Raw genomic sequence first — 21,781 nt, forward strand, 5'->3', positions numbered from 1 at the left:
GACTTCTTCGTCGAGCGCTTCACCGGTGGTTACATGTTCACAAGCCAAACACTTTTGGTGCATGACACCGCCCCAGCGCGTGAGCTTGCGGATCTTGGCTTCCATCTTGGTAGTCTCCATTTGGCAAGAGGTGCTGGGGGGCAGAGTGTGAGAAAGATGCTTGGGAGAAGTTGGATAGCATACCTTTGCGCTCCTCACTCATGCATGTGCTTGTTGCACATCCTTGTGATGTCAAGCTCATCCATCCTCGAGGACTGTGAATACTAAATATTCTGAGACAGCTGAGTGAGACGGATGAGACTCATGGCACTTGCCTCGGGTTAAGTGTGCATTCTTGCACCTTCCGAATTCTGGGGGAAAGGTGACAGGTTGTCCACTGCAGGCGCCATGCTCATTCGTTATGTCCACTGCTTGCAGCATCCGTGGACATGCAGGTGCAGCACTTCGGTGGGGACCCTGTTCTGGGGTGTTAGAGTCAGTGCATATCTGGAGAATCACAGAGCCCATTGGAAACTGCGGTAATGCGGAAGGTGAGTCAGCATGCAATGAAAGGGAGAAGGCGACACCTACATGCACACAATGCTGATAGGCACAAGCCTTTCCTTCCCCTTTGCCTTGCAGGCACAGGACTGTACATAGTTGAAAGTGAGCGAGTGCGTGGTGGCGCATATGACACGTACATTGTCGACAATGAAGCGTATCCGCTGAGCGCAGCATCGTACGAACAATAAGATCGATCAGAGTGTTGCGACTTATTTGGTTCACTCAACAGAGTCACGTGCGAGTGGGCTAAATGTGCGTCCTACTCTCAACAAAGCTTGCACGATACAAAGGGTGTTGCACAAGTAGCATATTCATTTAGCTTACAGTAGTTGGAGTGGGTATTGTGCAATATGTGAAACCCTATCTGTTACATTTGCATCCTACCATGGTGAAGGATCAGAAAGTCTGGTGAAGTATGGTTGGTGTGGTGCCACGCCAACCATGGTCACCATAAGCACCATACCAAATCATACTTGTGCGACATCAGCAAAAGTGCACTTCTGTTACCATCGGTTACATAGCATCGTAATCTAGGAAATCCGTTACAACACTCGAAATTATTGAGCAAAGTTGTAATGGATTGTAACTTCTCTACGGGGGTTCCGAATATTTCCCAATGTTTCAAAATATTTGGTAATCCATTTGCAATGTACACAATCTATTCCGAATACCTGGAGTGTTTGGGACTCATTACCATGGATTCCCAGGTTTATAAGGCATCGTGATGGGATTGTAAGCAGTGGCAATGTCAGGGGACAACTTATAATGGCTGTACAAATAGACTTACTCCCAGTGGACAGAGCACAGGACAGGAAATATAGTAATCATTGCGGCAAATACAACATAACATACAACAGGTGTGACTACATATGAATACAGAGAGTTCACCACAGTCCGCATGAGTGCCAAATAGAACAGGAGAGCAGTGCAAAACCTAAAGAGAGCACAAAACCGGAACACCACGAGCTGGCGCGAGAGCAGGATGACCATCAAGAGGTGAGCTGGATGTCCGAGAGAGCACAAAGGTTGAGAAAGTGCCACCGCAAGGAGAAGCGGCAGCGAGAAACAGAAGCAGTGAAATCTCAACAACGAGGGCCAACAAGACCATCCAGGAAAGGGTAGCAAGAGTACAGAAATCCAAAGGCAGTCTGTGCAGAATGCTGTGAGACAGTGCTACACTTGGTGCGTACATTGAGGTCGGTGAACCTGGGGCCTACTGACTGTAGTGTCGTTCTTTCAAAGTTGACAGACCGTTGCTGTCGTTGCGGCAGTCTGAGCGCACATTCCTGCTGGCATCTGCATGAAAGACCTGTCTATAATAAAGGAATTTATTGGGTAAGTTGTCATGCAGGCAATGATACGTGCTCAATATGTCAGTTGAAACATCGCGAGCTTTGCGAAGACAAACCGGTCCAGTGCGGGCAGGCCTGCGGAGAGAGTGCATCAACTATGTTACCGTCTAGAGTGCACGATTACTCACTGGCTGGGCATCGTGAGCCCGCTGCTGCTAGTATGGCCGGTGTCCAAATCTTGACTCGGTATATGCACCGTGGACGGTCGCGAAGTGTGAATTCTAGGCAGTTCAAAGGATACTCAATAGTACATGCACCTGCTCAGGCTCGATCTGGTGTGGTGTATGCATCGAGAGCACTAGCTCCATGCATCACGATACGGCATGTACCATGATCCTGTTCCCAATTCATGACAGCAAAGACAAGACGGAACACATACTGCAGTCATACAGATAGGTGTGTGAGCAGTGGAAGGGCACAAGTGTGTCACTTTAAATGGACGAGAAGCTCCTAAGGCACGTCCTGCAGGAAGGGCACATATGTAGAATGAGAAGAGCAAAGCACTCGGTGGAAATGGTGTTAACGTTGGCGAGGCGCGCTTCTGCGGCGTCGTTGTCATTAATGTTGTCGTCAGAAAAGCGGCTGTGCCGCCAAGAATGCGTCGACATACAAGGAGGAATCAAAGCAGTGAAAGACACCAGAAGAGACCGACCGCCTCTTATATGGCCGGGAGGAGAGAAGTGTACTACGTCATCACTGTTGAGTAGCTTCCAAATTGGGAAGAGTCACTTCGCAAGCCGACTGGGCCGTCACCGTGTGCCTTTGACTTTGACTACTTTGCTACGTACACAAGTTTGTCGGACCCAAGACCGCGTGAAGGGGCTGGTTTGCTCAAGGTCCTATTCATATTCCTGCCGGCCACAGAACATAGAATGGGCAGTGAATATCGGAACGAGGATATGCAAAGGATCTCGGAGTCGAAGAAACGGTATGGACGAGCTGGAGTCCGCAGGCAGGTAAATGACTGTCCTAGTGTAGTCTGATAGTGGATCGTTCCGTGGACGTTGTTCTGTGCTCCCTTGTCGAATATTTCTTGAGTCTCTGCCTTCAGTATAATCACTATTAATCACCATGTTCGCTCAACATTACAAGCTCTTACAACTGCCTTACATAGGTTTATAGTGCATTGTAATGGCATTGCAATCAGTCATCTACGTTACCGAGCATTGCAACGAATTTGAAGGGATTACGAAGGTCGCAACGCAGCCCCATTATTCTAATGGCTTACGATGACATTCTAACCTGTTATCACATGCGGGCGAATACTACAATCGTCGGAATCCGTTGTAACAATTGTGCACTTTTGCTGATGGAGTTTGCTGATGCCTTGTACTCCTTAAAGACTAACTCTTGCACTTATGTATCTGCCCGGTCTTAGATATTTCTTGTCTAGCGGTATATCCTTAACCTGCTTACCGCGTCGATGTCGCAACTGCTCGAAATACACCCTTTTCCCCCTTTTCCCGGCTTATCTTTGCTTTTGTGTCTTGGTGGCATTGACGGCATTATTTAAGACCGAAAAGGACCGAGAAGGCGCCATAAGCAGATTTGACATTTGCTGATGTACACCATGTCACATGCATGCACATTACGCATACTGTGGCAAAGGCAAATGCGGGGTAGCCCTACATACATAAGTAGCCAGACACAACTCTTCTGCCATCCCAGACAGAGTTGACCATGTCTACCTCCTATCTCCTCAAAGGCGGCATCATCGCGACCTTCAGCTCCGACAACCAGCCCAAGAGTTTCAAGGCGGACGTGCTGGTCGAGGGCTCGATCATCACCCAGATCGCGGAGAGCATCAATGTTGGTCCCCACGTCGAGGTCATCAACTGTGAAGGCAAATGGATTACGCCCGGAATGGTCGACACACACAGGTAGTGGCGGGCGCGTCGTATCCCGAAAGTGCTTGCTGACCGACTATCGCCTCCCAGACACGTCTTCGCGATCGTGCTACGCGGCGACCAGTGCGAGTACGCAGTCTCCGTGTTCTAGACGCGTCATGCACGATCTGACAGAGATACCAACCTTCGCAGCTGGCTGCTATCAGAATATCTCGTAAAGATGAGCTGGTATGTTACTCACCCAGCGCCCGCAGAACCATGTGTTCATTCCAATTCCGACTCCACAGGACCGTTCAACCGGCACTGACTGCGGAGGAGGTCCGCATTGGCCAGCTTGCAGGCTGTCTTGACGCTCTCCACTCGGGGGTGACCACCATACTGGACCACTTCCACGCAGCCAATACTCCGGAGCATGCTGAGGCGTCTCTCGAGGCCACCATCCAGTCAGGTGCACGCGTCGTCTGGTGCCCGGCACGTCAGAGTGCTCCAACGCAGCTGTTCCCCAACATGGAATTCGGTAATGAAGAAGAGACGTGCAAGTGGCAGATGGAGAAGCTCAAGGAATGGGGCTCGAAGGACGGTGGCAAACTGACGCCGGACGGACGGGTCACCCTTGGTCTTGCGTTAGTAACAAACTCTTAATGTATCGACAACTTCTCACTGCTGCGTTTTTCTTAGATACGATATTGTCGGCGCTGGGCCAATCAGTATGCACCAGGAAGCATTGAAGTTCGCCCGCGAGATCCCGGTGCAGGTTATTACCGCACACGTCGCCAAAGGTGACGTTCCGTCGATTTCTTCAGATATTCATTTGATCCTGACTTGGTAATTTCCGCAGGGCGCCGGATCCTCACCTGGAGGGACGGTGGCCTTCTCGGTCCGGATGTCCTTTTCTCGCACTGTAACGTGTTGTTCGACCACACTGACCCGGACGATGAGATGTGGGCTGCCATGAAGGATAACGGCTGCGCCATCGCGTCGACGCCCTGCGACGAACTCGGCATGGCCCAAGGAAATCCTGTGGCCATGGACGCCGTCAACAGAGGTGTTAAATGCGGTCTCGGAGTTGTACGTCCACTTACCAAATTTCCTCGCGTGATTTACCTGTGCCTAACTTTCCTGTTCGCCTATAGGACGCTCTGTCGATTAATGGAGGTGATATCTTCACCCAAATGCGTGTTGCACTGCAATTTGCGAGAGGTAAAATTTATAACTCATACGCGTATTTCATCCCATTTGACCGCCTTCAGGTCGTGCCCACGAGGCAATCGAGAAAAATGGCCACTGCGCGCCCAAGTATAATCACAACAATGCCGCCGACGCGTTCCGTCTCGCCACCCTCGGCGGAGCCGAGGCGCTGAACATGGAGCACCTCATCGGCACCATCGAGGTCGGCAAGAAAGCGGATTTGGTCCTCTATGACGCGGAGTCTACCAACCTCGCTGCGATTGCGGACCCCTTCCAGGGTATCACGTTCCACGCGACCAACGCCGACGTCGATACTGTCCTGGTCAACGGCGAGGTCGTAAAGCGCGACGGCAAGCTCACGAAAAACCTGTGGGGCCCCATCGCGCGCGAGCTGAAGCAAAAGGCGGACGCGGTGCGCGAGAGGCTGCCGAAGGAGAAGCTAGATGCCCTTTGGAAGCAGTATTACGATACCTTCGGTTCTCCCGACTTACGAACGTGATATCGGAGCGGTGTGTCCAAATTGCAGCATAGAGTACTTTGCGAAAACCTGCTCCACGAATAGATTATTGTTTAACTTCCATGGTTTGGGGTTCGAGTGGGAAACTTAATGTGCGGTGAGAAATTGCACCGGGATCCCCCCAAAAATACGCACGCCGACAATTTGCTGCTAGGGTCATAAATCAGTACCGAAACACATATGAGGAGAACATATCACGGAATGGAATACCAACGCAAGATGAACGGATGAAATTTCACGCTATTCGCTGTCGCAACCCGGGCAGTTGGAACTTGCCCGGAAGTTCGAGCGTGAGGACGACAAAAAATAGGTGAGTTGGAAGCCGTCCGTGAGCTACTCTTCGTGAGCGCATGATTGCTGAGTAGTAGGGCCGCGAAGACATCTTCGGGACGTGTTACTAACAGTGGAGCAGTGTTGAAAGCCGTCCAAGCGCGCGGCCACGTATATTCAACAGCAACGTTTGTTCAGGCCGTCTCAACAATTCGAGATCTGTGGCGAATGGGGTAGGCTGCAATATCGCAGGAAACAAATTGACGACGGCTTCAACGCGTATCATATCACCGGAAAATCCTCGAGCTGTTCGTTTGGAGAAATCGGTAAGTCGTTTGTGAGCAGGCGAGACCCTGCATAGCACTATCAGAAGTGACTGAGCCTAACGGTACCTGCTTAGAGAGAAAAAGAGCTTCGAGAAGTGTTGCTGACACTCCTTCGTTGGTGATCCTCTCCAATCCAATGGGGATATGAAAAAAGAAGCCCGATTAGTGTGTTAAGGGGGCCTTGAGTGCATGAGTCGCTCACCTCAGCCTCAGTGAGCACTTGGTGAGCATGATCAGATTCTCTACTGGCGACGAAGACGAGTGGGGCTCGATGACGGCCGACACATTACAGCGTTTCTCCACACTTACAAGCGCTATGCCCTGGATTGACAGGAAGGAGTAACTGCAAGAGACAATACAAAGTCGCGTAGACGCACCGATGCTTCTCTGGAGTAGACTCGCGGAGCGAAATAGGGCACACACACAACAGACCTGAGCATTCGACGCTCGAGCGCACAAATCAATCTACAACCCCATGAGATTATGCTTGCGACCATCTGCATTCCGAATAGCACAGACACACGTAAGACCAAGAAATAAATAGACCGAATGATCGGGGCATCCCAAATCAAGATCGCGAGCACTGAGCACGATTGACATTCTCCCCAGCAGTGACGGCCGCCCATCACGTGGAGCCGCTACTTGGATGCCCAACAAGCACCATGCCATCGTCTTCCTCAGTCTCGGTACCGGTCTCGCTCCCGTCTATCCTGCTTCCCACTAATGATGCTGAGGTCTCCTCAGACGCGTAGCTCTCCGCACGGCTCTCTGCACGAGAATGGGACTGGGACTGGGACTCCGGCTCGGGGTGATCTGTGGGTTCGACGGGGTGCGAGGAAATGACGGACGATTCGGCGGGCTCTACATGATGTGGCTCGGATTCTTCTGACGGCGCTGTTGCTAGAGATGGCTCTGACGCTGATGAGGGTTCCGCTTTCTTGTCGGACGCTGCGGGGACTGATATCTCGCGTAAAGCTACGATCATCAGCTCGCGTACGTGCACAGCAAGGGCGGAGACATCGGCAGCAGTAAGGCCCTCTGTAGAAATGGGTGGAAGAACTATGAAATACTGCGGTATCAGTGAACACAATTCTGAACCAAAGTCACGAGTAGCTTTCGGACAAGAGAAACTACATACCGCGTACTTTGAGCGTGCCACTCTCGAAGACACCCTTGTGATACAATCTCCAGTAGTTCTCACATACGACGGGTATGATAGGCACACCGGCCTGCACGGCAGTGTGGAACGCGCCCTTCTTGAGTGGCAGCATGTCATGGTACTCGCGCATGGAACGCGTGCCCTCTGGAAATACCCAAAGAGAACTATGGCGCGCGTGTATAATCTCTCCCGCAGCAGTGAGCGAACGAACGGCCTTGGCATTGTTACCGCGATCGATGAAGACCGCGCCGGAGAGCGTCATGAACTGGCCAAGAAGGGGAACCCACTGCAGGCTCTTTTTCGCCATGATCGACGCGCGTCGGGGGAATATTCTGCAGCACAGATGTACGTGCGAAAGGGTGGGCGCGTCAGCTTCGGGGCGCTCGAGGCGGGGGCGTAGGCGCACCTTCCGATGTAGAGGATGTCGAGCATGCTCTGGTGGTTTCCGACAAGGACCGCGGGTCGGGTCTCGAGATGCTCCCCGCCCTCGACGATGAAACGGATTCCGACTGCCCGGTTGCACAGGTAGTAGAAGCTGCGTGCAACGACCCAGGAGGTATCGAGGCGGCGTCCTACGACGGACAACCCAAGGGCAGCCAAGATGCCCCATACGGAGCACACGCTGAGTGTGGAGAGGAATAACGCGATCCGGACATAGTAGCGGGCGATTGCGGAGGATTTGGAGAGGGTATGCAGGGCGAAGAGAGGAAGGGAGACGTAGGCGGCCGGTTTTACGACGCAGGTGACAAAGGACATGGCCGTCGAGCACAACGACGAGCACAGGTGCTGATCGTCGTGAATGACAGTGACGAGCACGGCGATGAGGAGATGGAGGAGGATGAAAGAGCGTGCACGACTGCGACTCGCACGCCGAGCAGTACGTTTAAGCGCGCCATCAGCAGAGCTGCTCTCTCTCGAAAAGGCAATTGTCCGGTCGAGTCTTCCCGTCCACACAAGGCGCATTCCACCTTTTTTCCTGGGAAAAAACCTGGGGAAAACGACAAAGTAAGTCTCCGGGAAATATCCAGGAAAAACTGTGAGAAAACAATAGTGTAAATCCTGGGGAAAAACCATGACCCAGAAAAAGCAACAGATTTCTCGGAGAAAAAACCTTTGTTTCCAAATCGGGATTTCTGCAACATCAGGAAAAGTCAACTCTTGGCTCCCTTGCTTTGATTAAGGAGGTCTGCTTCCCTATTTGGCCAATTAAGGTGAATAAGGAATAATAATAATGAGGATCTCCTTAAAATTTCCTTAATCAAGGGAATAATCTGGGTAAGCAAGAGTTGACTTTTGCTGATGAAGAGATATGCAGAAATCCCGATTTGGAAACAAAGGTTTTTTAGGTTTTTTCTCCGAGAAATCTGTTGCTTTTTCTGGGTCACGGTTTTTCCCCAGGATTTACACTATTGTTTTCTCACAGTTTTTCCTGGATATTTCCCGGAGACTTACTTTGTCGTTTTCCCCAGGTTTTTCCCCAGGAAAAAAGGTGAAATGCGCCTTGTGCCAAAACATTCGCGCCTCACCCTGAAATAAACATGAGCCAGCCTAGAATAGTTCCTTCACGTTACCTGAACGCCAGCACGTCGCTGTCCAACAAATCACCCGCGGCCAACAAATCCTCAGCGAACCCTCTCAAGCCCTCCTCTGCGACTCGCGTCGCGACCGTGGAGAGTCGCCCCACCCAGAAACGTCGTACAGCACCGAGCTCCAGCCGGACTGCCGTTAAATCCAGTGAAACAGCGAAGGGAAAGCTTCCCGTCACCAACAGCGCGAGCATATCGAATTCTGTTCCTCGAGATGAGGCCACTGTGAGTACAATGTATTCGTTCTACATTCTGTGACTCTGACTGTTTGTAATCGTGTCAGACTCTGCCCTCTAAGCAAGAGAAAGCATCATCAATCTTGGACGCATTGCAGCTAGCAGCGCAGATGCAGTCATGGCTATATATGACCACCACGCTCGAGCAACAACTTGAGACGTCAAAGCAGTCGGCGCAGCGTGCGCTCGAAACGCGCTCCAGTGAGCTATCCGCCGAAGAAATGGATATCGCTAATGAGCGCATCCGTTTCGATGCCGAGCGGCTGCTGGATTTCTACGAGGAACTGGCGGATCCTGCGGTAACTACACGTTGCACAGTGGTCTACGACACGTTCTGTCTGAAATTTGCATCAGCTCTCGTCCACAGTTCCTACTCTCGTTCGAGCGTTTTTACAGTGTGAAGATACATACTCGCGTATCACATCGGAAGTACTCCAACTCGTCTCGCAGCCACTTCACGGACGCTTAGACGTCAGGCTATTTAACGAATTGCTGGAACGCATCGGTGAGTTGTTGACTCTCTCTTGAAATATTACCAAATTCGCTGATTTTTTCGCCGAAGCTACGTTGCAACACGAATATCGTGATCTTGAATCTTCTATCCTGAAGGTGCCAAGTTCATCGACGGTACGCGATCAGGCTAGTGTCGTCCCTCTTCTGCAGTCACTGGTACGCGTTCTGCGTGCTCACTGTTGCAATATGGATCGTTTGCAAGCTTTGGTGCAGTGTAGCAAGGAAAGCCTGCGTATGTCTTTGCAGATGGAGAGCATGCGGCTCGCAGACCATTGACGTAGATATTGTAACCCTAACCCTAGAGTATAACCATAAGGTGGATAATTTTCAGTCTTATGCGAACGATGAGTGCGACCATCAGCGACGCCTTTCTTCTCTCTAGCTTTTCTTCCCGCCCACGGTCCACTTCAGGCCAGTCATCGTCTCGACATGTCCAGTTGACCCACAATTTCTCCGGAAAAACAGACGGCTTGGCCGCGGTTGCGGTGCAGGGAGACGGTGTACATGTCCTCGATGTGAGTGCAGGCTGTCTCTTCGCGACGGAAGGCCTGGACAAGCACACGAAGGTCGATGCAGATGTACCCCACACTGTTCTGCATCTAGCTTAGTTTACTGGTCCAGCTTTTAATCCGCGAGACCATGGGCTTATATCGCTCTTTAGCTATCGACGCTCCACCCTACCATTTCTCACACACTCGGACCCTCCACAACCTTTTCCTGTCCTCCGGTAACGCGCACAAGAAGTGACAATGGTGTCAAGGTGTTCACGACCTTGGTCGCGGTGCACTCTTCTCCGGACGTCCTCCCAGAAGACCGCGAGCGCACGGTGTGGATGTGGGAGGAAACCCTCTCCGGTGGAGCCGTTTCTGCAAAGGCGCAGAAAAAAAAGAAGTCAGCCGTGGTGCGCTTTTACTTGCCGTGCATCGTGTTGCAGGTTATCTGAGTGAGGTCCGTGCAGCTTCCCCATCCTGTGAGACATATCTACGCCTCGGACGACCTCCCCGACCATGTGCTGCTCGTCGGCCCACGAGGTGAACTGACAGTCGCAGACACGCAGCTAGCTGTCCATGGCTCTTCCACTCCGTCCGGTTCTAGTGAAGGCGCCGCCGTGCTACTCAAAGACATATTTTTCCTCCGAACGGCATGTACTTTTGTGCCAAGTAGGACTGCAGCGTCCAGAGGAATCGTCTCTGTCACCTTTCTACGAGATCAAGACAGTATACGTGTCTTGGTACGTGTAGTGGACCCTGAAGGCACTGTCCATTCAGCGGGTGATTGCCTAATTCCACTTCGCGAGCCTGTAAGTTGCGCGTGCCCGCATACCGTTGCGTGAAGCTCACTATATTCCAGGACGAAGAAGTATGCGATGTATCATGTAGTGCGAGCGGTTGTCTCAGCGTGCTCAGTAAGTGCCTTCTATTTCAACGTGTCAGGCTCCGCAAAACCTGACACTGTTCAGCACGCATGGGTGCTTGGTATTCTTTCCAACTCGAGTCGCCGAACAACATTGCCCTGTCGCTCCGAATTCTAACCAACCTTCTTACGCTGAAGTCCCTAACCTTCATATATCCTCCATCCACACCCGCCTCTCCTACAACGTTAGAAATTTCACTTGCAGCACTGAACTCCTCTCACGTCCTCCTCGCCGGCATATCCGCCACCGGCGCTCCTGAGCTCGTCCTCCTGTTGTGGGACCTCCAATACTCTGTTCTCATCGCGTCCCATACATTCGCTCTTCCATCCACGCTCGTCCGCACAAAGCGGCGTGGCATTTCCATCGACCTCGTCGCGTCCGAGTCGCAGGGCCCCGCGCAAGCGCTTCTCGTACTGTCGCCCGAGCGCAACGCACTGGGACAAGGATTCTCGGGCAGGAGCGCGTGCTCGACCGTGCTCGTTGTGCCCTTCAGCGTCCCCGTTACCTCCACGATTGCCAACGCGCTCGGGCGCGCCTCTGCGGGCGCTGCGTGGGTCATCTCGAAGCGGGAACGGGGAAAGCTCTTGACGAAGTCGGTGGACCCTGCACAGGGCGGCGCGGTGGTGGCGATGAACACTGCGTCGAACCAGCAACGCACGGAGGGCGTCGAGGAAGCATTCTTTGCGTGGGTGCGGGAGGAGGAGGCTCGGCTCGCGCAGGTGCAGGCGCAGACTCGGGAAGAGGAGGGAAAGCCGCCGCTGGGGCATTTGTTCGTGACGAGGGTGCTGGAGTTTGTGTTTCGGCATCTGGAAGGGTACGTGCCACGGGTTTTGCGGTATCTTTTGGAGCGGGGCGCGGTCAGTTCGGTCATGGTCGCGGGCGGTCTCTTCCCGGCGTTGAATGCACGACAAGACTGGGTGGGTACACTGGCCCGATTGCTCGCAATGATACTCACGGATTTTTCTCAGCAATCGGCAATGCTCGCACTTCGGACCGTAACAGACATTCCGGAGGACGATATGATTGCCCTCCTGAGCAAAGTGGTCCAGTCGCATGAACAATCAGTCTCTGCGGGCGAGGACGCAATGCAAATTGACTCTGTCGTGCCTGCTAACACTGCGGGTCTGCCCGCGCTCCCCACTTACCTCGCGTTGTGCGTGACGTACTCAACCTCACCTGCTGCACTCCGTGTCGCACTGCGCCGGCACCTGTCAGATGCAGCAGACCTCGTACCAGTTCTTGCTGTGCTTGACGGATGGCTAGCGAGATGGGGCAAGGAGGAGGTACACCTTCTACCGGACTGCATCAAGAAGGACGCGCACGGCGTACTAGTCCCACTATACTCTGCGCATGAGCCGGCCAACCTGCCACCACAGGACAAGGTACGGCTCCTCCTGCTATCGTGAAAAACCACCCGTCACTCTAATTCACGACAGGTCCTCGCGTTCTTACAGACGCTGCTGGACGCGTCCTTCCTCGCCCTGCTCGCGCATCCGCCCGCGCACCGACTACTGCGCACGCTCCTTGCGCGGCTGCAGCCCGAGCTCGCGCTCCTCGACGAGATCGAGCAACTGCGCGTGCCGCTGCAGCCGTTCGCCGCGGCGCACGCGCGTGCATTGTACGAGGGCGCGCACGGCCCGCCGAAGACGGACACGCGCGTCGACTGGCGCCGCAGGAAGAAGATGGCGCATGAGCAGGCAGAGCTGGCCTTGGGGCTGTATCAGGTGGAGGAGTTGGTGATCTAGGCGATGCGTGCGGGTCGGACTCCTCGCGACGGCGCGGATGCTCGGCGGTCCCTTAAGCGACGCCGGGTTCCTCGAGTTCCTGTGGTCGATGTTTGACGTATCGCTGTCGAGGGGAAGTATGTTGGTTGCCTGGGTGCTTCTTGATCTGACTACCGTTGTTTTTGCTTGAGTGAATAACTTATCTCGTTATACCTCAGTTCCCCCCGTTCCAACTTGTCTTGCATTCGCCTATTGTGGCCTTTGGAGGTATAACGCACGGGTCCGCGAGGTCTGTCATCGTGATCAGTGAATGTGGTATTCCTTCATGTCCAGCGCAGTGCTGAACCGTCATTCTCCTTCTGAGTAGGCATGTCATTTACTTCTGGAATGCCACCTGGAAGTCGTCAATTTTGCGCTTTTGTCCCGATACTCAACACGTTGACTCTGCCTACATATATATGCAGGATGCTCTAGAGAAATACGGGACGCTCTCAGACGCAGTAGCAACCGCTTCGGTCTTGGGGGCTGGTATCACATATACCACCATTTTCAAGTTTGGTCGAGTTCATCTCTCACCGTCGTGTTGTACCTAACGCTCTTCACAGTGCTCTGCGCGGTAATATTGGTCTGATGTGCTGGAGTTTCGCCTTGTTCGACGTTGGCCTAATCATCACCATTCTCTTCCGGTCTATTATGACGGCGCTCTGGCATTTCCAGTTGCCCAGGAAGCCGTTTGCAACAGTTTTCTGGTGGGAGCTGATGATCAAAGTGGTACTGCTCATGGCGTTGATATCAGCAACCATTGCGATCTTCCTGCTCAGTATGTCAGCCCTTCAGCTGGTGTATCCTCGGCCTGAGGGATACCAGGACGCCGTCCAGTTGACGATGTCACCCGTACCGAGCGCAGCCCTTTCCATGTTCATTGTTGCGGGAGGGATTGCTGTGCTCGTGGGCGTGTTTGCTCTGCTTTTCTGGGCTGGTGGGTTCAGGAAGGATGATAACCCTAGGGAAGCCGTGCAAGACTACTTTGTTTGAATTCTCAAAAAGTCTGCTAGGTAGCTGTTGTATTTATTTATTCCACGAGCTGCAATCTCACGCCCCGAAGGTGCGAGGCTCTGTTGGTGAACGCAGGTGTTGTGTGAATATCGATGAGAGGGTAAACAGGCGACAACTTGGTCGCCCATGTGCACGCGTCGAAGGTGACTCTAGCTATCATGGCGCTACTCCGAGTCTAGCTTCTCCCTTGTCGTCTGTACGTATTCCGGACCCGCGCGCTCTCTTCGTTGACTCGGCTGCTCGCTGCGCACCGTGTCCAGCGTTCAACTCACCATGTTTTCTTCTTCTCCTCGCCGCGGACGCCATAGAAAAAGAATATCCGCCCTGCGCCTCTCAGACTCCTCGGTCACTCCTCTTCCCGCCTACACTTCTCCGATCTGGTCCAAGCCACCAGAACTACACGGCGACGTCTCTGACCGCCCTCCAGACTACTCAGACAGCGCCGAAGAGGCGGACGCAGACACCGACTCCGACGAAGACAACGTCGTATACGTCCCGGCCCCTCTCCCAATCACCCCTCGGCGTGCGCGTCGCCAGCTTGCCCGTAGCAGCACCACTAGGCTTTTGCAGAGCACTTCAGATGATCCTTATCTTGACTCTCTCCTTGCCCGCAGTGTACACGCGTTAGAAATGTCCAATGCCTTGCTCCAGTCCTCCATGTCCACCCAATCCAGTCTCTCGGCCGTACTAGGGGATGACTCCTTAGCGGATCGCTCTCTCGAGGTCAGTGCCCAGCACCTGTCTTCCAGGATAAATGGCAATAGAGCCTTGCACAATTACTGGATGAACGACCTCGATCAGATATCGAGGAGTGTGGATAATTTGGTTAGTGATGAGCCAGGGGAGGAAAGTGCGCCCCGGGATGGTGTAGTCAGCAGAAGCTTGCCTTCATCTACGGGATTCGCTGAGCATGTTCGAGCACAAGGTCGGCAGATGCGCAGACCTTCGCTGGATCTGCACAGTACTTCTTCGTCCCATCTGCAGTACTCTAATCACGAACGAAGTCATTTCATTGCCCCTGCACCGCGGGCCCTCACGATGTATATCGATTCTTCCGACAGCCCCGACCTTATCTCACTGCCCTCTACCCTAGGACTGCGATCCTCTCATTTGCCACCCACACCATTACCCTCCTCTGAAAGCGTTTCTGCACACAGCTCTGACCAGCAATCCATGGAGCCTATGGAACAGACCCGAAGAGCAGCCGACGTGTTATCGTCGTATATTACTCGCTCTTTTCCCTCGCGCTCCTCTACCTTCTCCTCATTCACTACAGCCCGCTTGCCCGCATCTGCTCCCAGCCGTCCCAGCTCCAGGACAAGTTCGTATACAATTCGGCCAACGCAGTCGAAATCTCCGCCACCACCGGTGTCGGTAACCTCACCTTCATCAGTAGTGTCGCTCCGCTCGCGATCGCTGACTCCCCTCCGCACTGCTACTTCTCCGCGCATTCCCCGGCCGATGACACCTCCGATCGAAGAGTTATCCACGTCTTCGACGTCTGACTCTTCCGAAATGCATGTTGACCGTACCGTCGAAGCCCTGCGCAATATCCTTGATGCGCAGCGCTCTGCTTCCTCCAGCACCTCTCCCAGCCGACGCCGCCCCTCTCTCCCACCTACTGCATCCGCAGACCCTCGACCCGCATTTCTCCTCCCGCCCTCTGTCGCACCCATGGCGGGCACATCCACCGCCACTGCGTCCGTCTCGCGTCTATTCACGAAAGCGCGGCACTCGTCCTCGACGCGCCCACCATCTCCCCCGCGGCAGTCCTCGCTCAAAAACCGCTCCTCACCGCCGACACCCATCTCTAGCTCGTCCTCGCTGCTCAGCGTGCCTGATCTCTTCAGTGCAGCCCTCGCGCGCACGTCGACACCGTCATCCGGGCGTTCAACGCCAAAACGCATCTCCTTCGCTGAGCTTCCGGAGTCGTACGCGAGCTCGAAACCTGACGGCACCTCCCAGTTCAAGGGCAAGGGCCGTGCCAAGGCACGGAGCAGGGAGAAGGGGAAGGGGAAGGGAAAGGGAAAGACTGACGGGCCGGACGAGAGCGCGGAGGGCGCGGGGTGGTGGACGGGCTGGCTGATGGGCGCTGCTGGCACGGGGAGCGCGTCCGGGCTGGGCCTCGGTGCGGCGCGCGAGGAACGTTTCTCGCGCAGCACGAGCTGGAGCGTGCGTCCAGCGTATGGGGCCAGTCTCGAGGAATGGACGGTGTAACGCCGCTGGCAGCATGTGCTTGGCTTATAATGGTACGTGCTGTCTTGATACTTCCGTCATTTGCGGTTCGTTGACTCTGCGTACAGGATTTTAATTTATCTACTAACGCTGACGATCGTAACGTTGTCATCTATGAATGCTCCCTGGGTATTTCTGTCGTGCTTTCTCGCTATCCTATTTGGCACTTACGTCGCAAGCCTGAGCATGCCCGCATAGTACGGCCTGTCCTGTCGATCGCGACATCTCTCATTCTCCTACCAGCATGCTCATAGTCTTTATCGACATCAGCAGCTCGTACGCTGCAAGTCAGTACTACATCTACATACATCGTGTATTACTACTGGGCATGTACCGAAGCCGTTAGTGAGCTCGTGAATTCGTCTATCGTATGGAGGGACGGAACACCTCCAGCTGGCCGTCTATAAGGTATACAGCACCAGCTATCGTATCATCCAGTGGCGGTAATCACGCCGCGACCGCGGTGTCGGCCTCTATCACGCGGAAGGGCCCCTTGCTGCTCTGGAGGCGGTACATGACCACGTAGTAGATGAGCAGCCGCACGGGGAAGTAGTACCACCACGTCGTCCAGAGGAACGACCGGCCGTGCTTGGCGGCGGTGTTCTCGAAGTCGGCTGTGCGCCAACGTGAGTAGGGGAAATTTAGACTTTACGATAGGTGGGCGCTAGACACGTACCGCGGAGCGCTTTCCGCAGGTCTAACCACACCTTCGTGACGTCCGTGAGGATGACGTCGACGCCCCATCGGACGGCCTGCCGAGTCTGGTTAGTACGGAGAAGTACTACGAACGCCTTCGTGCGCACCTCGACCATCTGCTCCGGGTCGTTCACGGTCCACACCATGATCTTCTTCCCCGCAGCCTTACACTCCTGCCTGAACCTGCATGGGGCACAGCCTCAGCAGAACCAACGAAAACGAAATTTCGCAATATACGCACTTCTCTCCATCATAGGTCGTGAGCTCGACGAAGAGAATCGAGAACACCTCGCAGTCGTCCCAGAAGAACGTGCGGGCGACCTTCGTGCTCACGCCGATGTACGACCGGCGGAGGTACGGCAGGTGCTCCTTGGCGTGCGGGAGGAAGCACGGGTGCCACAGCCCGAGCAGGATGCGCGGGGCGAGCGCGGTCTCCCACTCCGGCTGCGCGGAGATAATCGCGTGCATGAGCGCGAACAGCCGCACGGGCGTGTTCTGTACCTTTACATCAATGTTGAACTGCACGTGGCGGTTCTCCGGCTTGGGCAGGATCCGTCAGCGGAGTACCGGGGATGGGAGGAACGTAGGGAGGTAACGCGTACCTTCATGAGGAGCGCGACGGTCTCGGCGAAGGTAGGAATAGACTGCTTGGGCTCCTTGATCGTCCTCAGGTGCTCCATGCCCTCCGGCCCATACCAGTTTTGTTCCCTGATGAGACCTAGGTACTACTATGTCAGCACGGCTCTCAGCACGCCACATAGAACCTGTCATCACCTTTGCCGTTCGTGGTCCGATCCAATGCTGCGCGAGAGTCGGTGTTCAGAAGTAGAGCAAAAAGTGAAAGACAGGGAGCATACACGGGTCGTGGAACATGATGACGACGTCGTCCACGGAGACATGGACGTCTGCTCATGACGGTGTGGTTACGGGCTGCAAGCGCAGACTATCACGCAGTTAATTTACCGCTCTCTATGCCTTCCGCGCCGTCGCGGATCGCCGCCTCGAAGCTCGCGAGGGTGTTCTCCGGGTATGCAGCGGAAGCCTGCAGATACGGGTGAGGATATCGGTCAGCAAACGGAGACTCGGGTGACTCACTCCGCGATGACCCCAGCACTCGGGCAGCGTCTTGGGTATAGTCATGGCGTTGGAAGGACAACAGAAATGAAAGAAAGGAAAAGGAGCAGTGCGAAGGAGCAAGCTCGAGAAGAAGGTCATGAACGTGCGGGACAGGATATTTAGCACGAAATGTCCGGAGGCAAAAGGCGTTGGCCGTGGGTGCGTCGAGACTAAGGTCGGCAGGGGTGACTCGGGCTTCGGTTTGATGAGCAGAAACGTACAAACGAACGTGCCCTCCGCAGGCGACGTCTTCTGGTGGTGTTCCGTGTCGCCAATACTGCTTCAACGTGCGGGTGTACTAGTGGCTGGATCGTTCCTGGTCACCTGTGCCGGTCTCTCTACGCCAGCTCGTCGGCCATTAGCTGCGTTCTCTATAACAAGGAACGACTGCCTTCCTTGTCTAGAGGCTGATCCATGAGCCTAGCTGCGTACCGCAGCGCGGTCGATTCGCAATTTTACCAAATTGTGTGCGTCGATCTTCTCCAACCGGGCGGGTCGCGGTATGCTTGTAAGGCTGCATCTGCGGCTTGGCCAGGATCACGATGGCGATCAGCGCACAGTTTGAGGAAGATGTAGAGAACAATCCGATGGGTGTGGGATACCCAGCGGGGTCACAAGAGGAGAAACAGTAGAGCATGACACCGTCTCACCCCTCCTCTGTACAACAGACCCCAATTATGTCTGAGTCCCCGAGTCCAATCAGAGTCGCCATCCTCACAGGTCGATAAGCTCTGCAGTCTTCTGACTCTGAAATGTTCTCTACTGAGGCAGATCCGGCTCAGTGAGCGACACCGCCGCCGCCGACCCCGTCGCGGACAAGTCCGGGCCTACTATCAAGGATATCCTCGCCCGGAGGGGCTACGAATGTATCCTCGAGCTCATCGTGCCCGATGATGAGAGCCGCATACGCGAAATTGTGCGGGAGTGGTGCGACCAGGGCGCCGACTGGGTCATCACCGCTGGTGGCACTGGTTTCGGTGTGCGGGACAGGACGCCAGAGGTATGTTATTATTGCAAAGTACCAGGTGCTCAAAGATGCATATATGGTGCAGGCTATCCGTCCCCTGCTTGAGCGCGAAGCACCAGGGCTTGTACACGTCCTCCTCTCCTCGTCTCTTCGGCATACGCCCCTCGCAGCCCTCTCTCGCCCGGTCGCCGGTACGGTCAAGAACACCCTTGTCGTGACCCTACCTGGGAGTGTCAAGGCCGTGCGGGAGAACCTGGAGGTGCTCCTCGCCAACGGTCTCGTCGAGCATGCAGTCGACCTCATCAAAGGCGGTACTGGGAACCGTCTGCACACTGAGCTCACATCAACTTCGTCCTCGGAAGAGCGTATGCTGCACCAGATTCACCACCACCACCATCATCATCATGACCATGGCCACAGAACGCCCCAGCCGCAGACGACGTTGTCACACGACCCGTCGCAGGCGGGTCTGTAGTACATGCTTACTATTTGTTGTTGCTCCTGTGCTCACTGTCGTCTGAAACCAGTATCATCCCGTCACCGAGAATCACCATACCCGCTGGTTTCGGTCGAGGAAGCAATCACCTTAATTTTCCAGCAGCTGAGGCCTCTCGCGTTGCAAGAAAAACAGGTGCGTATCACCCATCAACTTCGGCTCTCTGAAGATATATTCTCTGCAGGTCGACCCGCAGCTGAGGGGACATGTACTAGGCGAGGACGTATATGCCGCGCAAGACGTCCCGCTGACGTACACGACCAGCGTCGACGGCTACGCCTTCCGCTGTAAGCTCGCGGTGCATCTCTCTGACCCGCAGTCTGACGGTCCCCAGCAACGGACCCGCCTGGCATATACAGAGTCGCGAGCTCGCAGACGCACTCGACGTCGGACCTGCTGCCGCCCGACTCGATCTACCGCATCAACACGGGCGGGCCGCTCCCCGCGGGCACCGACGCCGTGATCATGGTCGAGGACACGCGCCTGCACAGCACGTACAAGAACGAGCACGGGGAGGACGTCGAGGAGAAGGAGGTCGAGACGCTCGCGCAGGTGCCCAAGGGGGAGAACATTCGGGACCCCGGGTCCGACGTGTCCAAGGGCGACCTCGTCCTCGAGAAGGGGCAGATCCTGCATAGCGCGGGGGGCGAGATCGGCACACTGGCGTTCGTCGGACGCACGAAGGTGCGCTGGCTGCGCGTTGCGCGTGAGGTACCTTCATGGTGAATGCGCGTAATTTGCAGGTTTGGGTGCATATGAAGCCCGTAGTCGCCATCTTGAGCACCGGGAACGAGCTGCTTGACCTGCAGTCGCCCACGCCGTTCGAGGGCGATGGGTGGGGTGGCATTTGGGATACTAATCGTCCCTCCCTCCAAGCCGCGCTCGAAGGCATGGGTTACGAGGTCATTGACTTGGGCATCGTGCCCGACGAGTTGAGTTTCCTTGACATCTTTGCCGCCCAGAATCCTTCTCAATGTATTGAACTGTATCCTATAGCATCGCTTCACACGTTGCTGCGCTGAGACAAGGGCTAACATCCGCGGACGTGATCCTCACAACGGGCGGCACGTCGATGGGCGCGAGCGACCTCCTGAAGCCTGTCATCGAGCGGCATCTCGACGGGACGATCCACTTCGGGCGCGTCAAGGTGAAGCCAGGCAAGCCGACGACCTTCGCGACGATCCCGACGCCCACAGGCCGCAACGAGCGCGTACCGCTTTTCGCGCTCCCGGGCAACCCGGCGTCTGCGCTTGTCACCTTTAACGTCTTCGTGGTCCCCGCTCTGCGTCGCTTGGGCGGGTGGCCTGTGGAACGATGCCAGCTGCCCCGCATCCGCGTGCAGGTGTGTAGGATCATCGCGTGCTACATGGTAGGAATACACAATGCATGGAGTACTAATACATATGGTGGTAGATACATGATGTGATGCGCCTTGATCCCCGCCCTGAATTCCACCGTGTGGTCATCAAAGCTGGTCCGACTGGCTTGAAGGCGTACAGCACGGGCGGACAGCGCTCGAGCCGCGTCGCGAGCCTGAACGGGGCGAACGGCTTGGTCGCCCTCCCGGCGCGTAGGATCGACGGGCCTGACAGAGTAGTGGCGGGCGAGAGCGTCGAGGCGGTCGTGATAGGGGAGCTACAAATCCAGTGAGGATATCTACGCTGGGCTTAGCATGGAAGACGATGTACTGTACCGTTTTGGAACGGAATCGAATTCACATAAGCATGATGCTTTGCGTCATTTTTTCTTCGTCTTCATCGCGGCCAATTCCTGTGAGCGCGATCAGTTAGTAGCCGTGAAAACAGGGACCTGCGCATGGCATTACCAGCTCATCGATCTCCGCTTGCAGCGAGGCTAGCTCCTCTTCCACCCGTTCACGCTGACGAACGAGCATCTGCAACTTGCGGATCTCGAGCTTGCTCATTCCTGTTTTGTTAGTGTTGACAGCCGCTCGCGACGAAGGTCTCGAGTGCGTCGTCTCCACCTACGCAGCGCGACTATCATCAACTAAGGAGCTTACTGGGAAGGTGAGTGTCATACCCTAGTCCGTAGCGTGCTCTCTCTCTTGAGGAGGATCTGGAGCCCCTTCTCCGCGCGTGAGAGCAGCTCGTTGATCTGCGGTTCGATCTCGTCTGTCAGGTCTGCTTTGTACCTCCGGACAGTTGCTTCATCTATGAGCAAGAATACCTGGGAGGAGTAAGTTGATATGATATCGGTGCGAGAATCTCGCAGCGCGCGCACCCGTTCGTTCTCCAGCACTCTCGTTATGCGAGGGAGGTCGTACGTGCCCTGGCGGATGATCTCCTGCGCGTCGTGTGCCTTGGACTGTCGTCAATAGAGTATAGAGACGATGGTATAGAGAAAGCCCACCTCCTCGCAGCAGTCCTCCATGGCGAGTACACAGTCCCGTAGATACGGACTGCATACCGCTTGGGTGTCTCCCCGATACAAGTCGGCATTACCAGCGAAGACCGACTCTCGTGGCCCAAGCCTGGGATGTACAGACAGTCTGGAAACTCTGTGGCTCTTGTCCATCATGG

The 21,781-nt window shown here is 54.9% G+C and overlaps 9 protein-coding genes across 9 annotated transcripts; 5 read left to right on the plus strand and 4 right to left on the minus strand.

Annotated features, from left to right (window-relative positions):
• Positions 1-3,575: 3,575 nt before the first annotated feature.
• On the plus strand, positions 3,576-5,429 carry SCP_0209870 (Metallo-dependent hydrolase; the record flags this gene model as incomplete). Its single annotated transcript, XM_027754898.1, has 8 exons — positions 3,576-3,775; positions 3,833-3,871; positions 3,935-3,970; positions 4,030-4,365; positions 4,421-4,521; positions 4,581-4,810; positions 4,876-4,942; positions 4,993-5,429. The coding sequence occupies 8 exons, from the start codon at positions 3,576-3,578 to the stop codon at positions 5,427-5,429; spliced, it is 1,446 nt and encodes a 481-aa protein (XP_027610699.1).
• Positions 5,430-5,999: 570 nt separating this feature from the next.
• Positions 6,000-6,483, minus strand: SCP_0209880 (hypothetical protein; the record flags this gene model as incomplete). Its single annotated transcript, XM_027754899.1, has 4 exons — positions 6,000-6,023; positions 6,110-6,167; positions 6,246-6,364; positions 6,421-6,483. The coding sequence occupies 4 exons, from the start codon at positions 6,481-6,483 to the stop codon at positions 6,000-6,002; spliced, it is 264 nt and encodes an 87-aa protein (XP_027610700.1).
• A 185-nt stretch (positions 6,484-6,668) lies between these two features.
• On the minus strand, positions 6,669-8,165 carry SCP_0209890 (Probable 1-acyl-sn-glycerol-3-phosphate; the record flags this gene model as incomplete). The annotated part of the gene is made up of 3 exons (XM_027754900.1): positions 6,669-7,102; positions 7,182-7,534; positions 7,609-8,165. The coding sequence occupies 3 exons, from the start codon at positions 8,163-8,165 to the stop codon at positions 6,669-6,671; spliced, it is 1,344 nt and encodes a 447-aa protein (XP_027610701.1).
• A 575-nt stretch (positions 8,166-8,740) lies between these two features.
• On the plus strand, positions 8,741-12,696 carry SCP_0209900 (predicted protein; the record flags this gene model as incomplete). The annotated part of the gene is made up of 11 exons (XM_027754901.1): positions 8,741-9,013; positions 9,072-9,323; positions 9,379-9,529; positions 9,587-9,693; positions 9,975-10,052; positions 10,199-10,438; positions 10,496-10,837; positions 10,888-10,942; positions 10,997-11,868; positions 11,920-12,333; positions 12,388-12,696. The coding sequence occupies 11 exons, from the start codon at positions 8,741-8,743 to the stop codon at positions 12,694-12,696; spliced, it is 3,093 nt and encodes a 1,030-aa protein (XP_027610702.1).
• A 437-nt stretch (positions 12,697-13,133) lies between these two features.
• On the plus strand, positions 13,134-13,710 carry SCP_0209910 (hypothetical protein; the record flags this gene model as incomplete). The annotated part of the gene is made up of 2 exons (XM_027754902.1): positions 13,134-13,228; positions 13,281-13,710. 2 exons carry the CDS (start codon positions 13,134-13,136, stop codon positions 13,708-13,710), a joined length of 525 nt encoding a protein of 174 aa, XP_027610703.1.
• A 294-nt stretch (positions 13,711-14,004) lies between these two features.
• SCP_0209920 (predicted protein) lies at positions 14,005-15,948 on the plus strand (the record flags this gene model as incomplete). The annotated part of the gene is made up of 1 exon (XM_027754903.1): positions 14,005-15,948. The coding sequence occupies one exon, from the start codon at positions 14,005-14,007 to the stop codon at positions 15,946-15,948; it is 1,944 nt and encodes a 647-aa protein (XP_027610704.1).
• Positions 15,949-16,413: 465 nt separating this feature from the next.
• SCP_0209930 (hypothetical protein) lies at positions 16,414-17,802 on the minus strand (the record flags this gene model as incomplete). The annotated part of the gene is made up of 9 exons (XM_027754904.1): positions 16,414-16,580; positions 16,643-16,718; positions 16,770-16,845; positions 16,904-17,202; positions 17,265-17,380; positions 17,437-17,463; positions 17,520-17,567; positions 17,626-17,704; positions 17,758-17,802. The coding sequence occupies 9 exons, from the start codon at positions 17,800-17,802 to the stop codon at positions 16,414-16,416; spliced, it is 933 nt and encodes a 310-aa protein (XP_027610705.1).
• Positions 17,803-18,455: 653 nt separating this feature from the next.
• Positions 18,456-20,891, plus strand: SCP_0209940 (predicted protein; the record flags this gene model as incomplete). The annotated part of the gene is made up of 9 exons (XM_027754905.1): positions 18,456-18,498; positions 18,561-18,778; positions 18,831-19,212; positions 19,273-19,376; positions 19,426-19,528; positions 19,576-19,925; positions 19,985-20,172; positions 20,238-20,583; positions 20,655-20,891. 9 exons carry the CDS (start codon positions 18,456-18,458, stop codon positions 20,889-20,891), a joined length of 1,971 nt encoding a protein of 656 aa, XP_027610706.1.
• Positions 20,892-20,978: 87 nt separating this feature from the next.
• SCP_0209950 (DASH complex subunit SPC19) lies at positions 20,979-21,632 on the minus strand (the record flags this gene model as incomplete). Its single annotated transcript, XM_027754906.1, has 5 exons — positions 20,979-21,011; positions 21,067-21,225; positions 21,282-21,428; positions 21,483-21,560; positions 21,612-21,632. The coding sequence occupies 5 exons, from the start codon at positions 21,630-21,632 to the stop codon at positions 20,979-20,981; spliced, it is 438 nt and encodes a 145-aa protein (XP_027610707.1).
• Between the last annotated feature and the right edge of the window lie 149 nt (positions 21,633-21,781).

This window comes from Sparassis crispa (genome assembly GCF_003851025.1).
Source record: "Sparassis crispa DNA, contig_000001F, whole genome shotgun sequence".
NCBI classification, from domain to species: Eukaryota; Fungi; Basidiomycota; class Agaricomycetes; order Polyporales; family Sparassidaceae; genus Sparassis; species Sparassis crispa.